At 38.3% G+C, this 19,813-nt stretch overlaps 1 protein-coding gene across 4 annotated transcripts in view; it reads left to right on the top strand.

The window, feature by feature from the left end:
* The window catches only part of TTBK2 (tau tubulin kinase 2), a 219,450-nt gene that overhangs the window by 165,222 nt on the left and 34,415 nt on the right, over window positions 1–19,813 (top strand). For all 4 annotated transcript variants that reach the window (XM_034769194.1, XM_034769196.1, XM_034769195.1 and 1 more), the window contains 4 exons: window positions 3,717–3,874; window positions 4,656–4,872; window positions 6,417–6,628; window positions 8,740–9,328. In XM_034769194.1, coding sequence (XP_034625085.1) covers window positions 3,717–3,874; window positions 4,656–4,872; window positions 6,417–6,628; window positions 8,740–9,328 — 1,176 coding nt within the window. The remainder of the gene's footprint in view (window positions 1–3,716; window positions 3,875–4,655; window positions 4,873–6,416; window positions 6,629–8,739; window positions 9,329–19,813) is intronic.

Here is a 19,813-nt window from a genome sequence, read left to right as displayed (position 1 = left end):
TTAGGAAAAAATTTCCTAACTATCAGAGTGGTTAAGCACTGGAATAAATTGCCTAGGGAGGTTGTGGAGTCTTCCTCATTGAGGATTTTTAAAAGCAGGTTGGACAAACGCCTGTCAGGGATGGTCTAGATAATACTTAGTTCTGCCTTGAGTGCAGAGGACTGGACTAGATGACCTCTCGAGGTCCCTTCCAGTTCTATGATCCTATGAAGTTAGGATGGTATCCAGACGGCCCAGTCAGGATTGGGTTCATGTTATTAAAGAGCACTGAACAAGCACGTAAATTGACACAGTCCCTGCCTTGTCTAAAAATATCAACAACTTATGACAGCAGTGGGAGAGACGCAGCATAAAACACATCAATTTGTGCAGTTTGTGTACATACATATGGATTTTTAAAACAATCAGAATAAATATCAGCTATCTCTTAGTCTCCCTCAGTCTTCACCCATCGTTATTTAGTTGATATTGTGTAGGCACTGCAGTAGAAGTGAGTCTTGAGAAGGGCTTTCAAGGAGGAAAGGGAAATGACCTTATGGATTAGTTCAGAGAACATTTAATGTCTAGGGAGTAGCATGAAAGAAAGTAAGTTTGTAGCAAAAATGAGCAGTAGAGGTTGGCATTGCTAGCTGAGCAATGAAGCAGTGGACAATGCAATAGGACAGAGGTTCTCAAACTTTCTTTGTTGACTGACCCTTTTCAAATGCAATATTAATCATGGACCCCCAACTGAGAAACTGATTGACAAAAGTATATGTGTCAAGTATGAGAGGGGTAGCCGTGTTAGTCTGGATCTGTAAAAGCAGCAAAGAGTCCTGTGGCACCGTATAGACTAACAGATGTATTGGAGCATGAGCTTTCGTGGGTGAATACCCACGGATGCATCCGACGAAGTGGGTATTCTCCCACAAAAGCTCATGCTCCAAAAGTATATGTGGTCATGTAAACACGTACTGCTAGTAATGCTTTAAGAAAAAGAACATATAAGTATTTATAGATATCAGTGAGATGGGTGTGCTTGCTTCTTACTGCAGTCTATCTATCCTTGGTGTGATGGTTGACAAGCAAACTTGTAAATTATTCTCCACTTCCAGTTGGGACCTGAACTTTGTCTTTATAGCTGTCATGGCAGAGAATGATGCTTCACATATATATTTTGTTGGGAACAGTAGCAATGCTTTCATTGCTTCTGTAACTAAAACTGGGTTGTACGCAGCAACAGTTGGCCAAAACTGGCAGGGTGTCATTTCCTGAAACTTAATTTTCAGTGTGTGGGCACAGGGTATTTTGAGAATGGATCCCGAACCCAATCGTATTCCTCCATGTTTACATTTTAAAGTAAACACTGAAGTACTCTGCCAAAATTGAAAGATGAGCAACAGTCGTGTCTCTCACATAGTCAGTTGTTATGCTGTTAGTATCCAGAAATTCTGTCAGTAGCGGAAATGTATCTGAGATTCCACAGCTCTGTCTGGTTTTCCAAATCTTGACTGTCTTCTGAAATGCTCTGCTTGTCACTCGTCTCAAGTATGGTTTTATCACTCCCTTCTGTGGACAGGTTCAGTGCATTCAACAAGTTAAAAATGTCTTCAAGATATGCAAGCTTTGTGATCCATATCGGGTCAGAAAAATTTGTGGCAATCTTGGGATTGTGCTAGAAAGAAAACCAAGCAGCTGTTTGCGAAGCTCAAAAACTCTTTCCAACACTCTGCCGTGAGATAGCCAACCCAATTCCATATGAAACAATAATTTGTTATGTCCTGCACCAATTTCTAGACATAGCTTTGCAAAAAGGCATGAATTCAAAGGCCAAGACTTCACAAAATTCACAACTGTCACAGCTGCATTTACCACATCATTTAATTCGGGTTTCATTTTCTTTTATGAAGATCCTGGTGATGCAACATATAGTGTACAATTACTTGTAGATTTATGACTCATATTCTTGCTACACCGCCACTCCTATTGCCTGCCATAGTGATAGCACCAACGGCAGTGCATTTCTCCCAATTCAGCTTTCATGAAATCATCCAATAATTTGACTATTTCCTGACCCGTTGTCCATTCTGCTAACTCCTGACAAAAAAGAAAATCCTCCAAAATTTCCCTCAGCCAGATATAACGAACAAAAACTAATAATTGTGCTGTATTACCAGTATCAGTAGTCTCATCAAGCTGAATTACAAACTGTTCAAATGTACATAGTCTTTCAGTTAGTTGGGATTTTACATCTTTTGAAAACTCTTCAATTCTCCTTCTAACTGTGTCGTTAGAAAGTGGTGTGGCCTTAAGTTTCTTCATTGCATCTTCGCTTACCATCACTTTGCACATTTCTACAGCAGCTGGAAAACTCAGTTGTTCTCCAGTGGTATGGGATTTTTTACTCTTTGCAGTCCGAAGCACTGTTAAGAAAGATGCTTTCAAAGCCTTTCCCGGAACCGATTTTATGTTTGTCATTTGAGTTTTCTGTCTATTGTATTCTTTCTTTCACTGAAGAAAGTTCTCTGGGTTTATCTTTATACTCCGGGTACCTTGTTGTGAGGTGTCATTTCAGTTTTGCAGATTTCATTGCTTCATTTGGTAGGATTCATAAGCATACAATGCATTGCAGTCGTCCATCACTAAATTCCATAAAACCAAAATCAGTATAACTTTTGTCATACTTTCTCTTCTTCATTTGTTTCTTACTTCTTGACTCTGCATTGTCTATGTCAGCAAAATTAGCAGTACTAGTATGAGGACGTTTTAAAAACTTATCCATTTACAGTGTAATTTGCTCACACACTATAAAAATATATGCAACTTCCACCTGCCAAAAATGTCTCAGTTATCAAAATAAACCCAGACATCACTTCTGATTTGCTGTCGCAAAGCAGTGAGATTTTTTATGTTGACACTTATGCCATGTGAGCATTACGATGTTGTTCATGCACCATGGAATATGTTGTGTAAACAGAAATAGTAGATCTGTCAGTTTTAATCATTAGGCAATACAGATGTGCAGTGATATTATTTTTTTATTTTTCTGCAACCCCTTAGACATTCCTAGTGTGCTCATATGTCTCCCCATTCCCACAGAAGCCTATGATTACTGAAACTCCCACACTCCTCTATAGAGACTCCTGATGACTACACTTCTTCACACATACTGATGGCTTCCTATGCACTACCCATATAGGCCTCCCAATGTGCTCCTTTACTTCCTTTTTCTTTAAGAAGCATAGCTTTTTTTCACAAAACACAAGACTGCATATCGTGTCTTGAACTGAAGGAGATTGAAAAATGTAATACTTGATGTGAGTAATATAAATAATTTTGTCCTAGTTTCTCTTTGCATAATGAGTAAAGTTAGAATGTTAGAAATTTTTTGAACTTCAGTTCTTTTAGGATTATTATTTTTTTAAATAAATGGTTAAAAAATACTGACACAGGAAGCAGTTAAATGGTAGCAACGCTTGAAGTTCTCTACCAAGCATTACAAAAAGCTATTTCATAATTTTCAAGATAAATAGTGCATCATTCTGAGCCACAGATAGGGGGAGTGATGATATAGCACTTTTGATAAACCTTACCTTTTTAACCATTAATTGTCAGATAAAGTCTTAAAGGAGAATCAGGATGTTAGAAAAGTCTTGAGGGGAAACTGAGTCTGGAGTGCTTTGTCTTTCTCTTATTCAAAGAAAGAAGAATTAATTAACTCTTTTCTTTATCTTTAGCTTCTCATGTCTGTGTTTGACAACAGTATGAAAACTTCTGGTGTCATTGAAAGTGACCCTTTTGACTGGGAGAAGAGTGGAACTGATGGCTCTCTGACGACGACAACAACATCAACAACTCCTCAGTTACATACTCGCCTGACCCCAGCTGCAATTGGGTATGTTCAAGGATTTCCTATATTAACCTAAACAGACAACCACTTAGCACCAGGGGAAAGTCATCTGTCACATCTGTTTCTCCAGGGTGTTAACTAATAGAGAATTGCAGGATACTAGGTCTCCCTTTGGTCATTATTGAGCCTCGCCTCCAAAAAAAAAAAAAAAAAAAAAAGTGCTGCTGTCCTAAATATACAGAATTATATTTATATATATATTTATTTATATATAATAACAGCAGTTACTAATGTTAATACCTGTCTGGGTTAAGAAATCCCTTTATTAGATTCCCATTCTCCAGTCAACCTTTTGCTAAAGCCTATGTTAAGAACCTACGGCCTGATCCCTAGCCCATTGAACTCAATGAGAGACTTCCGTTGCCTTCTGTGGGCTTTAAATCGTCACTAATGAGGAGCACTTGAAAATCTCTTTGAGATTCAAAGATGAAAAGTATTGTACTTATATGAACGCAACATAATATAATAGGATATAATATAAAATATAACATATATGTTCACCAGATGGTCTCTTTGACATAAGGAATCAGGAAGAATGTGATTTTCAGCTTTAGAAAGTAACTACAAAGTCAGTAGAAAAATAGCTTTTAAAAGGTTTCCTTCATTCTCATAACTGAATTACATATATACAGTTTTATGGTATGATGTAATTTAATTTTTCAAATTTTATGTTGACTGGAAGTTTTGATACTGAAGTATGTGCCTTGAGCGAGTGGGAATACCAGAATCATTTCCACTGCATTATTTTTCACTTCTTCCTTTGTAGAATAGCCAATGCCACACCTATCCCAGGAGATTTGCTGCGAGAGAACACGGATGAGGTGTTTCCAGATGAGCAGCTCAGTGATGGGGAGAATGGTATTCCTGTTGGAGTCTCACCAGAGAAACTGCCTGGGTCCCCTGGGCATCAACGTCCTCAGGAAAAAGATGTCTGGGAGGAGATGGATGCCAACAGAAACAAAATAAAGCTGGGGATCTGTAAGGTATTTATAGAACTGCAGTGGGAAAAACCTCTTTCAGCAATTTCTTGGCATCATCAGGAACATGATAATGTGGCATGATGAGTAATAGGAGAGCAAATGCTCATTTGGCACTTTAAATATTCTGCATTTTGACCAGAGAGAATAGTTTTCCAAAGCAGAGGGCTGCATAATTCAATGGGTCAGTGCTCTTTTCACTTCTGAAGGCCATGATTCATATTGGGTTCAAAGATGGTTTTGTTTCCTAGTCACTGAATAAGGTCAGAAGTGTTTTCTTGCACTTTCCATGGTAGTAATTAAGGGTGAAGAGGTGAAAATAGATCAGAACTAACTCTCCAGACAACAAAATAAATATGATTGGTATTCTCCATTTAGTCAATATTGCATGCTTGTCTTCATAATGTAACATATCACTCAGTTTGTGTTGAGTAGAATCCCATTACTGGAAAAGTAAAAGTACTAAGGGTCAAAATTGAGATACATTGACTAATTCATGGAAGGGAAACTTGCTCAGTGCTTGTCTGGATTATAGCTGGCTCTTGACAGTGATCCCGGTCTCTCACTATCATTACTTCTATTATTCGCTCTCTCTCTCTCATAATCACTAAAATTCATATTCAGACAATTGTAGCCAGTGCTCCTCTGATGTGAAAATGTCATCAGTAGCTGATAGAAGGTGTTACTGAAGTGTTTTTTAAGCCGAAATACTATCTAGTGACTGGGCTGTGTATTATTTTTCCAGGTATATGTAAAATGTGTTGGGGGGAGGCCAGACTGCTGTGATACTTATTTTTGTACCTGGCTAATGTATATTAGTTTTTTAAGGGGAAATGGCAGAAGACAGGTGGACTTTTTCTCTTTTGAGGCCAAACTCAGCTCAGATATAAGCAGATACAAGTTTCATTGATAACCGTGGGAGTTACATCTGGGAAACACTGAATTCAACACTGAATCATACCCAGTTGATCTACAAAGTGCGATGCAGTTGGACATCTGATTTTAATTTCTAATAAACATTGCTCCATATCAAAAAACTACCTTGTAGACTTTGAGTACAATAGTATTGCATGCCTCAGATATGCATAAGGATGAGTTAACATGAAGATTAACCTTTCATCAATAAAATAAAAAGAGGCTATGACTGTAAAGCAGTATGAAGAACCTCCTAGGCTTCTGGATTTGGCCTGCTATTGATGAGAATTCCAGAAATGGGAGTGGGGATCAATATACATCTAAAATCTGGGAAATGTAATGTATTGTTTTCTTCCATTGACTCCTTCCATCCTGAGACTTAATGAAAACCACAGCGTTGCTGGCAATTAATCCCTAATTTAGACTTATGCCTTAGGAAACTGGTAGCTGATGATCACATATAAACTACATGAAATATGGCATGAACTTCTGCTGAAGGAGCATCCTCAGTATGAATTGGTTTGTTATAGGATAGAAGCATTGGGTTATGTGCACTGCATACACTGTTGTGTCTTCCTCTATTTCAGCACTCCTAAAAATTACATGTTTATTTCTGTTGTTCTTTATTTGCACAGGCTTCTACAGAGGAGGAAAACAGCCATGGACCAGTGAACGGAATGCTTAATGCACCAAGCCTTGGTTCTCCAGTTCGAGTCCGCTCAGAGACCACCCAGCCAGACAGGGATGTCCCACTGATGAGAAAGTTACGTTCAATCCACAGCTTCGAACTGGAGAAACGCCTGACCTTAGAGTCAAAGCCAGACACTGATAAATTTCTTGAGACCTGGTAAAGAGAAAATTTCTATCTCGCATTTATGCTTGGATCTTTTAGGGGCTTGTTGGCTTAGACTGTATTGAGACAAGTAATGGCTAGTAATGTCTACTGGATTCATAGTATTTGCTCTGAGGAATGTCCCTGGCTTCTATCCCATTTTGCATTTTTAAGTTACATTTTTATTGAATTTTTATTACTATTTACACTAAGCCAAAGATGTTCACGGTGTTTTATAGACAAATAAAGACAAAGTCCTTACCTCAACGAATTCTTAGTTTAAGGGCCCATTTCTATCACACTTCTGTTGATTAGCACTTCATGAATAGTCCTGTTGGCTTCAGTGGGACTTCTCGTGGGAGTCAGTGCAATTTAGCTTGGATAAGCATTACAGAATCAAGCACTAAATTAGATATAGGCATAAATTACCTCTGGTAAAGTGTAATGTGTATGAAGAGCAGGATTTATGTGAAATAAAATAATGAGTTTACTTGTTTCTGTAGTGCATGTGTCATTAGTTTCACTTTTATTTTATATTTCTAAAGTTGTCAGGAATGCAGCAGTGCTGGAAAGCTTGTTAGGAGAGGTGGGTTTTGAGAAAGAATTTGAAGGTGGAGAAGGAGGTTGTGAGTGTACAGGATCAGGGAATTTAGTCCAGCTGAAGGGAGTATTATGGAAGGATAATGCACAGGAAGGCTAGAGAAAAGGGGTGTTGGCAGATCATAAAGCTAAGTTGGGAAGCAATAGAAGAGAGATGAGATCTAGGCGTTGGTAGAGCTGTGCAGAGCCTTGAACATGAGAACAGGGAATTTGAATTTGATGCAGAGCTTATATGAGTTAGAGGAAGACATGATCAGAGTAGACAGAGAGGAAAAGGAATTTAGTAGTATTTTGGATAAACAAGAGAGGTTCAAAGAATGAGTCATGTATAAACTAAAACTGAGACATAGAGTTGTACATCATACTTAATTAAGGACAAAGAAAGGCAACTATCTCGCACCAGTAATAGAACTAAAATTTCATCATTTCCTTAACACCCCCCCCTCACTCACAGTGGACAACAAAGGGAGAGATTTACATTCCTGAGTAATAAAAACTCATTAGTGTTCTTCAGACAAAACAAGAGAACATGCCGTACTGCAGAGAGATGGGATGAATGTCCATGTTTCTCACAAAGCAAAACTGCAGCAGTTAGAAAATCCTTGCAGGTAGATAGAAAGGATATATTTAGGCTGGCTTATTACATAATAATAACAAAGTTATGAAACAAAAAAAGTTGATGTGGTACATGGTTATTTTTATGTCACCCTCGGTTTCCCAATTTCCTTTTTTCATTCGATACCAAAAGGGAAGTACTGAATCGAGCTGAAATGTTTTGGCATTAATTCGTGCTGAGGTGAGGAGCTGGTTTCTTTTTTTTCTTTCCAGTTTTCCTCTGACTTTTATCAACTTTCTGCCTCCTTCCCCTTTTTTTCAGTAAGAGTGCTGTAGAGCTCTTATTTGGCAGGAGTTACGTTTTCACATGCAAAACATTTGGTTGCAGGCATCTCCATAACTGCTACTTGAAAATTGTTTCTTATGCTCATCTTTGGATCTGTAAGACACAATATGACTGGCACTGCACTGGCCATCTGATACCACCCTGACCAATGTCTATGCTCTGCTCTCTCTTATTTTCCCAGTTTAAATACATACATAAAATTTACATATGAATCCCTAAGAACTTTCTTCCATTGTCACCAGATGCCAGAGTTATCTTTTGGTAACTGGGAGGTAGAAATTAATAAAAAATAAATAAATAATTCCTTTCTTTCTCCCTGTATGTCCCCAGCTTTCTCTGTCTTGGGACAGGGAACTCTGTATTGTCCAGCATTTCCCAGCTTACTCACCATAGTCATACCACTTGGCTGATGCTGCACACGCTTGCAAAGTTAACTCTGTGGGTTATTTTTGGTTTGTTTTCCCTCCCATGTTTTGAAGGTTTCAGCTGTTGAAGGCTAGTTCTAAAAAGTGGTAGGAAGCACTATAGTAGACTCTGAAGTGAATTCAGCTTGGCTCTTATGGCAGAATTCAGATAGTGTAGTTCATTCTTAATTAATTCATATGTAACGTCTTTCTCTCCTAAGCTTGCAGAAGATGCAGAAAGATTCAAATGCTGGGAAAGAAACTGCTGTTGCTGCGCCTCCTGTTCCTCAGAAAATATCTGTTCCTGCTGTGGCTGCCCGCGCTGACCGTGTCTGGCATTATGATGAAGAATATCTTCCTGATGCTTCTAAGCCTGCTTCAGCCAGTTCTCCAGAACAAGTTGATGGCATTGTTAGTAATGACTTTGTGGCTGTCAACTTAAGCTCCTGCCGGCAGGAGGTTGATTCCAAGGAATGGGTGATAGTGGATAAGGAACAGGATTTCAGGACCAATGGGGCTTTAGTACATAAAACAACTGGAAGTCCCTCAGATGAGGAGCCTGAGGTGCTACAAGTCCTAGAGGAATCCCCCCAAGAAGAACAACTAAGACTGAGTACTTGGGCAGAAAACAACGTCCATGCCAAGAATGAAGCCTTAGGTGTGGGGTTAGATCTACCTGTTGATCATGCTACTGCTGCTTCTGAACAATTTTCAGATAAATTAGAATTTATGGCTGGAGTTGCTGGCCAGCTTCTTGCAGCCACACCTTCAAGTCCAATGGAGGCCCAAGCAGAAGGAGCCCTCACTCTGGTAAGAAAACTCATAGTTGTAATAATATCTTTACTCTCTATTCAGAGCTATATGAGAATAAAGCAGTAAATGAAAAGGCAGTGGCTAAAGTGTAAGCAGATTCTGGAATGTTTTAGGTTATGGGATATGGGACTTGACTCTGCACCAGGGATTTCCCAGGATCTGCTAAATTTGTGCCTAAAGTCTGTGAAAGGTTTGCTATTGGTTCAGCAGTGAACAACCCTCAGAACTGGGCTTAATTAAAAAATATACATTAAAAAGAACCTTTTAACCAATGAAATATACACACATATATGTTGTTATGAGTAAATAAACAGAAAGTATAACAAATGTGTAAAATACTATACAATAGTATGTTATGTCCTGTAGAGAAAGTCTAAAAGGCAGAAGCTAGTATTGTACCAAAAAAAACAAAGTTCCTTGCTCCCTCCGTCCAATAATTAGTTTCTTCCTTCTGAATTGCCTCTGCTGCTTTCTGCCCCTGAAACAACTTTTTGGCTTCCCTGTTTGACTGGCTGTAATTTGTTTAGTGATCGTAGGAACTTCTAGTGCACCGACACTGTAATATTTATGTTTCTGCAACCCCTGATATCTTTTGCACCAGTTACAGTTCCTTGCCGGCTTCTCTAACTCCACTGCTACTTCACACTTCTGAAATAGTTCTGTAATTGCTTGTCATCTGCCTCTCTTCTGCTGGACAGATTGCTCAACAGATTCCTCTGCTCCTTCTCCAGTTGGCATGTTTCTCTTTTCTGTCTCATACATCCCTCACCTGCACAGTTCCCAATAGTTTTCCTTCCCCCTCAGATGTCTCCATCACCAAATAATGCTCCCTCTGACTTTATTTCTCCCCTTCCTTCCTTAGAGTGACAGTGTGGTTTAGTGGTTAAACCAGGGTATAGGGACTCAGGACTTGTGATTTCAGTTCTTGCCTCTTACACTTACTGTGTCATCTGGGTCACACAGGCCAGTATTCTCAAACTTGGGTGCCTTAAATTAGGCATTGAAATCCATATTTAGGCACCTAAATTAAACCAATGGCATCTGTAGGTGTAGAGTATCTCTGAATATCAGGTCACATTTCTTTAAGTACCTAACCTTAAGTACCCATATTTAAAAGTATTTGTCTTAATCTCTCTACTCCTTATTTTTTCTATATTATGGTTAACAGCAGCATATTGCTTAGAAGAGACTTCTTTTCAGTGTGGGTGGCAATATTCTGTTTTACAAAATAAATTCCAAAGTTAAAACCCAGATAGACAAGGACTCTGGTTTCATAAATCCTAATAAACCTGTCTTCACTTCTCTCTTACTTTATACCACAGTTTTAAAAAGTTAGTCCTTTTTGCCGAAAGAGAGGCTGCAAAAATATATGTCCCTTGATGCTCCTGATCACTTATAATTCAGGAATCTGAAATTTTATTACTTTAGGAAAATTCAGAGACACCATTAAATAGTTCTACTTAATCTCTTCTACCCATATGCAAATATCCCTATATTCTCATGGAATATAAAAGACAGTAGAAATATTTTATACATGGTTATTTATTTTTAGGCACCCATTCTATGCAAATTGTGTAATTTACAGAAAGATTAAATGTACAGAGAAGACCTTAAAATATGCAGCTGCTGCTAAGCTAAAGAGAACAAGAATTTTGAAACATACATTAGTAATGTGACCAACACAAAATACTGCAGTTTTAAAGTTGGTTGAGAACCCCATAAAGATGTACCATTGATTTACAGCTCAACTGTTGCTTTTTAACTATAGCCATAGTAGACAATGTATAGTAACATTGTTTGTGCAAAATGCTAATTTTCAGTTCTCAGTTTGCAATTTTGCATGGACCTTCTTCATACAAATGTACTAGTTTACAGGTAATGGTTTGCTTACTTAAACTCTGAGTATAGGCAGGATTGAAACTGTCTTGATTCTAGTGGAGTTGTCATTCACTGAAATAGTAGTGAACAATGTGAATTTCTGGAGAGAAAAGTGAAGGTGCACTGGGAAATGGAGATAGCTATAATCTAGGTTTTTGAATTGGACTATGTAGAGGAAGAAACTTTTGCTGAAATGGTAAATGGGGTAGGTTTATGGCCTGAACTGGAAAAAGAGAGAAGTACAGGTAAATTTAAACTGCACCAGGAATGGGAGACATTTCAGAGGTGAGTGGAGGAAACTTGTCTGCCTTGACAATGAATAAACAGTATGAAATTGAAAGTGGAAATTAAACTGGAAGTAAGAGTGGAGGTGATTTGGGTAACTTAATGTAAATTTGAAAAGGATTATCAAACAGTGCCTTTCAAAGGGTCTGATCCCAAAGACCACTGAAGTTAGTGATTGTCTTCCTTTTATTTCAGTGGCCTTTAAATCAGGGTCAAAGTGAGGCTGCTCCACAAATACCTGGTAGGTAACATGGTGCTCCCTCTTCCTCCTTATTTCTAGCTGCTTTTACAGCTGGTAGGCTTTTTATTTCAAAGGAGACCTGGATTCCTGTTAAAGCAGTTGGAAACAAGCAAGAAGAGTTTACCTCCAGTAGGGTTCATAGCTACTTAAGAGAAGGGGAGGTAACACTGATTGATAATCATGGGGGTCACACACATACCTAGGGAGACAGAAATAGAACTAGTCTTCAGGGTCTGAAGTCATTGATGGAATGTCCAAGGGAGCAGAAAACCACTCCATTAGATAGTATGCCCGGGGGACCAAGGAGAGAGGGAAATAAAGGGGTTGAGAAATATTATGGGGAAGAGGGGGGAAGGGGTGGGGAGAAGGAGAAGATGAGATGAAAAGTAAATGGTTTGATTAGCATTTTTCCAAAAGGGCAAAACGCTTATCACATTCAAAACAATTAGAAATGCATACACACTTCCCTAATAGAACTGTTCCATGTAAGCATTTGCTTTAGTTGACATACAAACATATAGTGTAAATGATAGATGACATGTCCACTAAAATACCTTTTTATTAAGATTTGGTCCAAGTTATGAAAAAGTATGAGAGCCCCTAGCCTAGATATTATCTAAAGGAAGAAGGTAAACTGAGGAGAACTGGAGACAGTAACTTCTGTGCAGTGCTGAGAGAGATTAGAGTTTGACTAGGATGAATCAAGTCTGTGACTAGGGCCCTAGTTCTTTGCCACTAATGTGAATGGGACTATTGATAAGCATTTTGGATAAATTTTTACTACATAAACTTTTTTTGTGGTTGAATTAATCTCGTTTTAAGTAATATTAAGAATCCAACTTAAAGCAGGAAAAGGAAGAGAATTCATGGTTAAAGGTATAAAATTCAGCTTGATGCTGTAATTTCACTTCCGCATCCCACACAACTGTGCCATCCCTCCTTACTTAGGGCCTAACTTTCTGAAAAATAGTCAAATCTAATATTTTGACACCCACCAAAAATGTGCACTTATCATTGTACATTACTCATCTCATCAGATGTCTCCTAGAGGTCTGAAATGCCAATCCTGGCACTGTAGCTGAAGGGCTTAATAACTTACTTATTGTCAGAAATAATAGAGAAAGCAGAATCAGATTAATTTCTAGCCACTTCAGCTGAAATATTAAAACGAATCACAGCTCTGGTGGAAAAGACAGTGAGGAATAAACTAACAAGGGAGAAGTTTGGATGAAGAACAGGAGATAGAAAAATGGGCACATAGTGGCTGAGATATAGAATGAAATAAAATCAAAGGTAGTGAGAAACAGAATAGAGTGATGATGACTGACGTACATGTAAGGAGAATAAGAAAACAATAAACTGAAGTAACTGAATTTAATGTGAGAGACAGAGAATTTTACTTTTATATGGCACCTTTCATACAATACATAAATAACTGCACCACTGAAATGCAGCTACTTCTGGGACAGAAGGTATTGGCAAGGTACACAACAACCAGAACAAAAGGAGGGAGAGGAGAAGGGTAAACTTTCTGCTGGCTTGGATTGTGACCTCTTTTAGAATTGTGACTTATGCCGCCTGCAAGAAGTTCAGCAAATTCATCTGGAGAATAAACCTTCCATGAAAAAGAACTCTGCCTTAAAATAAGAGGTTTTTCTTGTTGGTCTCTAATAAGGGTTCTGATTTATTATTATATTACAGTAAACTTCTACAGTTCCCTTACTTTTAAACTATTTCTCATCACTCAAATACTCTGATAGATCTTTGAGTGGTATTAAATTCCATCTGGCAGCCATATCTGGATATGTTTCTCTAGTACAAGAATCCTAAATCTTGCACACTCCAGTGTAAAAAGGTTTTAATAAAGATGGTTGCATGTCTTCTCACCTATTTGTGAGTCTTCACATTCTTTGGATTTGGCTTTTGTGCCTCCATAACTCATGAAACTACAGTTTGACCCCTTGCTTAGGAGTATGCGTCTTATTGTATTTATCCATAAAGATTGCAGTTTTTTGTTGGCTTAATCATTAGTTAGAATAGGCAGTGAAATCTGTCCTGATAACTGCTTTATTTTAATTTTAAAAAGAGCACTCTTAGGTCATCTGTAAACTGTCATTTTTAGGCCAATAGATTGTAACATTTTGCAATAAATCAACAAACTTATTTTCATACAAGATTGGTGTTTTTTGAAGTACAAGCAGGTTTATTGAATCCTTCTTGTGTTGTGCTATTCAGCAAACCTTAGGCATGTTCTGTAGTTGTCAGTATCACTGTCCACAGGCCCTGTTGTATGCTGTCTCTATTTCTAGATGGAATATTATAAATATGTTGTCTCAAGGCACATTTATATAGTAACTGTAACTCTGGGACTCTATAGGGTAGGCACTATGGCTTTCAGTATCTTCAGTCTCCACTGTTACATTCCTCCTTAACAAGGTTCACTGAATGAGTGCATCTCATCCACATACAGTGGTATCTGGGAATAAACAGAAAGTGTATCCCATATGTATTGTAAAATGCTATCCTAAAATGGAAGAGTGGAGGAGATCCAATGACTTTCATTCATAGTGGCTTCATTTGAATCTCTTCCTTGGGAAAGTTTCTCTTTCATACATCCTGTGTTGTGATTGTAGTTGAGGATTTGTCTGCTTCATAGGGAGGGAAACAAAGGAATGTCGCGGTATTACACAGCCACAACACAGGAAGATAACTGGGCGAGGGAAACAATAAAGACAGAGAAAATAAGGACATCTTTGCATATTTAAGAATAGTGAGCAGCACTTTCATAGTTAAGGTTGCAGCCAGTATTCCATGTATAAAGCTTATTGTAACCCTCCTTCTAACTTTTTAAGTGAAGGTGATAGTGATCTGAATTATGTGTTTTCAGAAGTGTAGCATCCGAATTGGGTTTATGGCAAAGAGTAGAAATTAATGACTTTCACAATGGAAAAAAATAACCCCATGATATATGAATGCTGGTTGGTTGAAAAAGTTTGGAAACTCATTCTAATGTACTTTATAATGCACTGTAATGTGTGCTGTGATTTCTTTTCACAGATGTCATCATTATAAAATTTACGTTTTTAAGTTATTTGTGTTTCTACATCAGCGATACCATTGTATATTTGTTGACAAATGAGATTGTCATCTCCAGATTTAGATTACACAGCTTTTGGCCTTTAAAAGTCTAGATGAAAATGGTATATAAGGTGTAAAGTGACTATAGTTTGGATTCTACAGAGCCTGAAGATTAAAATAGTTTAATAGGGTATAGAAGGTGCTTAGGATACATAGCATCAACGGTGTTTGTAGGTCATATAGGATCAATCACTTAGTCTCTAACCCAGCTTTTGATAACATTCAAAAACATTGTAAAATATTTTTAAAAAATAAGAAATTCAATAACAAAACTTTATTATAGTTAAGGTTGCAGTGTATGCAATTCAAGACGAGGCAATTAAACACATCCTTAAGAAAGCTCAAAATATTAAAAAATATGGAAATTGCAAGCTAAAGTTTAAAAAATGACAAAAATCTTAATACCCAGTGTGTTCCCACAGACTATTAAAGAGACCGCATTTTAATATTTAATATTAATCACTGCAACTCAAAAAACTTGGATTCTACATCTGTAACAAAATATTCAGAATGACTAAAAAGTAGAAATTAACCTTTATCTGTTTATCTCATAACTTCCCTCAGAATTGTACCTAAAAACTTTAATACTGAACCTTATTCATAAACCATAAGCAATCCACAAAATAAAATATATTTTAACAACTCAAGAACATATGAATACCAGATGTATCATTTTAGGTTTCTCTATCACTGTAGTATGTAAGCACATCCAGATAGCATTCTTTCTTTACTAAGCAAAATAATTTAATGTACCCCTAATTAGACTAAAATCATTAGAGACAAAAGCTACTGTATGAACATAGAGTAAACATCATTATTATGCAAGATGAAAAACTACGTCTAGTACATTTAAACAGGAGCTATTTATGTCATAACTTGATACTCCAAAACAAGTAATAAGCGCCGTACTCAGTTATCCAAATGTATGATGTTTAAAATGTACATAAGGGACTGGTCGAATTCCTAATAAAGTGAAAGAAAAGACTCACATTAACTCCAATAGATGTTAAATCAGGCCCTAAAATAGTAAAGGAAATCCAGGGGTAGAGCAAAGGTCGTTTGAATGCTGGTGATTTAAAAGTTTTGTGTGTGGATAAAATCAGTGATAAGGTTGGTATCAGAATTGTTTGTGTAATCATAGCAGCCTTAAATGAAACTTACTGATATTTATTTGTTTTCTAATTTAATGTAGATAGTGTGCCCATGTGAAAAAATACAAACAGGCAAAGGGACAAATTTTGCTTTTGTTGATGCTGATTTCAGTTATATTGCACCTGTGGCTATGAGCAAAATTTGCCTCAAAGAATACAATTTCAGTATAATACTACAGAACCAAATAAAGTGTCAGTAAAAAAGGGGTAAAACAGATCTAGAAATATGAAATAGTACAGTAGGTGGAAAAACATTGGGTCTGGGGGATTTAATATAAGTTCTGAAACAACTCAGTTTCTTCCTTCCTCTGGATGATTCTGAACACTGCTCTGAGAACATTGGACACGAGATGCTTTTGGGAATAAAGAATCATTCTGTTTGTCTCCACATCTGTTTTATGGTACGGACCATGTAGCGAAGTTGAAAGATCAGAAATTATTTGGAAAAAATTATGTAGCCTTTTTGTGTTGCTTTTCAAATAATAATAGTCATAATCCTGTGGAAAACTGTAGGAAGTGTCAGAATTGACAGCAGGTATGTATTTTCTGCACTTGCACTCTAGATTTCTGGCTCATTATTTCCATAGCGTTGCTTTTTTTTTTTTTTTTTTTTTTTTTCTTGTCATTGAACATCCTCAGGACGGCTTCTGAATTTGGTTCCTATCTCTTGTGAAGAACTGATTGATTGAGGGTGATGAAACAGCTATGATTGTGGGAGGGAAGAAGAGAGAGACTATGTGTATATAGAAAATTGGCAGAGTAGGTAAGTGGAAGGAGAAACCTTTATGTAAGAAAGAGAAGTGGGAAATGCACACACATGAAAAAAACAACAAACCCAGAGCTGATTAGTAGTAACACATCACAGGATGTGGGGACAGTGAAAACTGCCAGGATAATTGCATACCTTTGGGCAGTATGGGTCATGAGACCAAGGTCCAAGTGTATTCAGCCACCCACACCAGAGAAGTCATACTATATAAGCTTATTTCTTGAAGTGTTTTTCATTTTTTTGTAATCAAGTTTTGTTTTTAAATATAATGAGGACAAAGTCTCATATTTAAAGTTGTAATGGGTGTTGGTCAGTTGTAATCCGGTGTTGGCCATATTTATTATTTTATAATTATTTTATCTATTTTATAGATCTACAGAGAGAGAAAAAGCACCTGTTAATAAGTGACAACAAAAACTCCTGTTCAGACAAAACAATGCTTGTATCCCCTCACAGTCTGTTTACCTGTTATTGTATTGTTACTGTATTAGTATCAAATTGAAACAGGCTATACAATTTTACCTTTTCTTATCAGAGCATCTTTTTATTAATCAGTGAAGAACATGCTTACCCATGGAGAATTTGGTTACAAGTCAGTCCAGAATATTTTTTTAAACTGTTTATTGTTGACATTTTATAAAAGTAATAACTCACTCTGAGTTAGTTACAATAGTGATTATAGTGCAATTGTATAATCAGGAAAGTAACTATGTAAAAATGCCACTTTCTTACTCAACTGATCTTCCTATGTGTTCAAGTCACATCTGTTGGATTCACTGGAAAAAAAAATTATTTATTCCTATTACTACTTCAGAAGCCATGCAGCTAAGAGAAAATGAACTAGGTTCTAGTCCGCCTCATTCAGCAACAAAACAGTCAATTGCATTCTGATTCCAGAGCCAATTTTTTTTCTCAGTTACAATCTTGTAATCCCATTGACTTCAAATACAGTATTGTTGATCCTGGAGGTAACTGAGAGGGAAAAGAACCCTTTATTTTTAGCTCTCAGGCTATTCTTGTGATGCTGACAATTAAAAGATGTCTTTACTGACCCTACCTGTAAATTGAGCAAATTTGACTCGGAAATCATTGAGAGAGAGTAAATGCATGCACTGGAACTATAATTTTTACAGATTCACTTTTCTGCTTATAGCTACACTTTATCATGTAGTTAGAAAAGTGAATGTCTAAAATGACATTTTGCATGTTTCAGTGTTTGGCCAGTCTCACAGATTTTGAAATTAAATATGTTCAGTATTAGTTGTCAGGACTGTCGGCCAATTTTTAGCTCATCTGGCTGATAACCCATGAAATTGTTTCTTATACATAGGCTTCCACTGATCTGGATATCACTCATGATCTAGACCTGCTCTTTCTAGCATGGAGGCAGTCTGAGTTTTGTTTCCGTCCTTCCTCCTTTGAATTCCAAGTAATGCTGTTGGATTACTGCAACACCGCATTCTGACCCATGTTTACTCTGCCTCCCTTAGGTTATGTCTACACTACGGGATTAATCCGAATTTATATAATTCGAATTTTGGAAACAGATTGTATAAAGTCGAATGTATGCGGCCACACTAAGCACATTAATTCGGTGCTGTGCGTCCATGTACTGGGGCTAGGGTCAATTTCCGGAGCGTTGCACTGTGGGTAGCTATCCCATAGCTATCCCATAGTTCCCGCAGTCTCCCCCGCCCATTGGAATTCTGGGTTGAGATCCCAGTGCCTGATGGGGCAAAAAACATTGTCGCAGGTGGTTCTGGGTACAGCCTCACCCCTTCCTCCATGAAAGCAACGGCAGACAACCATTTCACGCCTTTTTTCCTGGGTGAACACTGCAGACTCCATACCATGGTAAGCATGGAGCCTGCTCAGCTCAAGACAGCAGTCATGAACATTGTAAACACCTCGCGCGTTCTCGTGCAGTTTATGCTGAGCCAGGACCAGAAAAATGAGGCGAGGAGGAGGCGGCGACGGCAGCGCAGCGACAAGCGGGATGAGGACATGGACATGGACACAGAATTCTCTCAAACCACGGGCCCCAGTGCTTTGGAGATCATGTTGTTAATGGGGCAGGTTCTATCCGTGGAACGCCGATTCTGGGCCCGGGAAACAAGCACAGATTGGTGGGACCGCATAGTGTTGCAGGTGTGGGACGATTCCCAGTGGCTGCGAAACTTTTGCATGCGTAAGGGCACTTTCATGGAACTTTGTGACTTGCTGTCCCCTGCCCTGAAGCGCCAGAATACAAGATGAGAGCAGCCCTCACAGTTGAGAAGCGAGTGGCGATAGCCCTGTGGAAGCTTGCAACGCTAGACAGCTACCGGTCAGTCGGGAATCAATTTGGAGTGGGCAAATTTACTGTGGGGGCTGCTGTGATGAAAGTAGCCAAAACAATCACTGAGGTGCTGCTACGAAAGGTAGTGACTCTGGGAAATGTGCAGGTCATAGTGGATGGTTTTACTGCAATGGGATTCCCTAACTGTGGTGTGGCGATAGATGGAACCCATATCCCTATCTTGGCACCGGAGCACCAGGGTACCCAGTACATAAACCGCAAGGGGTACTTTTCAATGGTGCTGCAAGCACTTGTGGATCACAAGGGACGTTTCACCAACATCAACGTGGGCTGGCCGGGAAAGGTTCATGACGCTCGGGTCTTCAGGAACACTAATCTGTTTAAACAGCTGCAGCAAGGGACTTACTTCCCGGACCAGAAAATAACCGTTGGGGATGTTGAAATGCCAATAGTTATTCTTGGGGACCCAGCCTACCCCTTAATGTCATGGCTCATGAAGCCATACACGGGCAGCCTGGACAGGAATCAGGAGCTGTTCAACTACAGGCTGAGCAAGTGCAGAATGGTGGTAGAATGTGCATCTGGCCGTTTAAAAGGTCGCTGGCGATCGTTACTGACTTGCTCAGACCTCAGCCAAACCAATATCTCCATTGTTATTTCTGCTTGCTGTGTGCTCCACAATCTCTGTGAAAGTAAGGGGGAGACGTTTATGGCGGGGTGG

The sequence above is a fragment of the Trachemys scripta genome, chromosome 4, assembly GCF_013100865.1.
Source record: "Trachemys scripta elegans isolate TJP31775 chromosome 4, CAS_Tse_1.0, whole genome shotgun sequence".
Classification (NCBI taxonomy): Eukaryota; Metazoa; Chordata; order Testudines; family Emydidae; genus Trachemys; species Trachemys scripta.
This window is presented reverse-complemented; position numbering and strand designations above follow the sequence as displayed.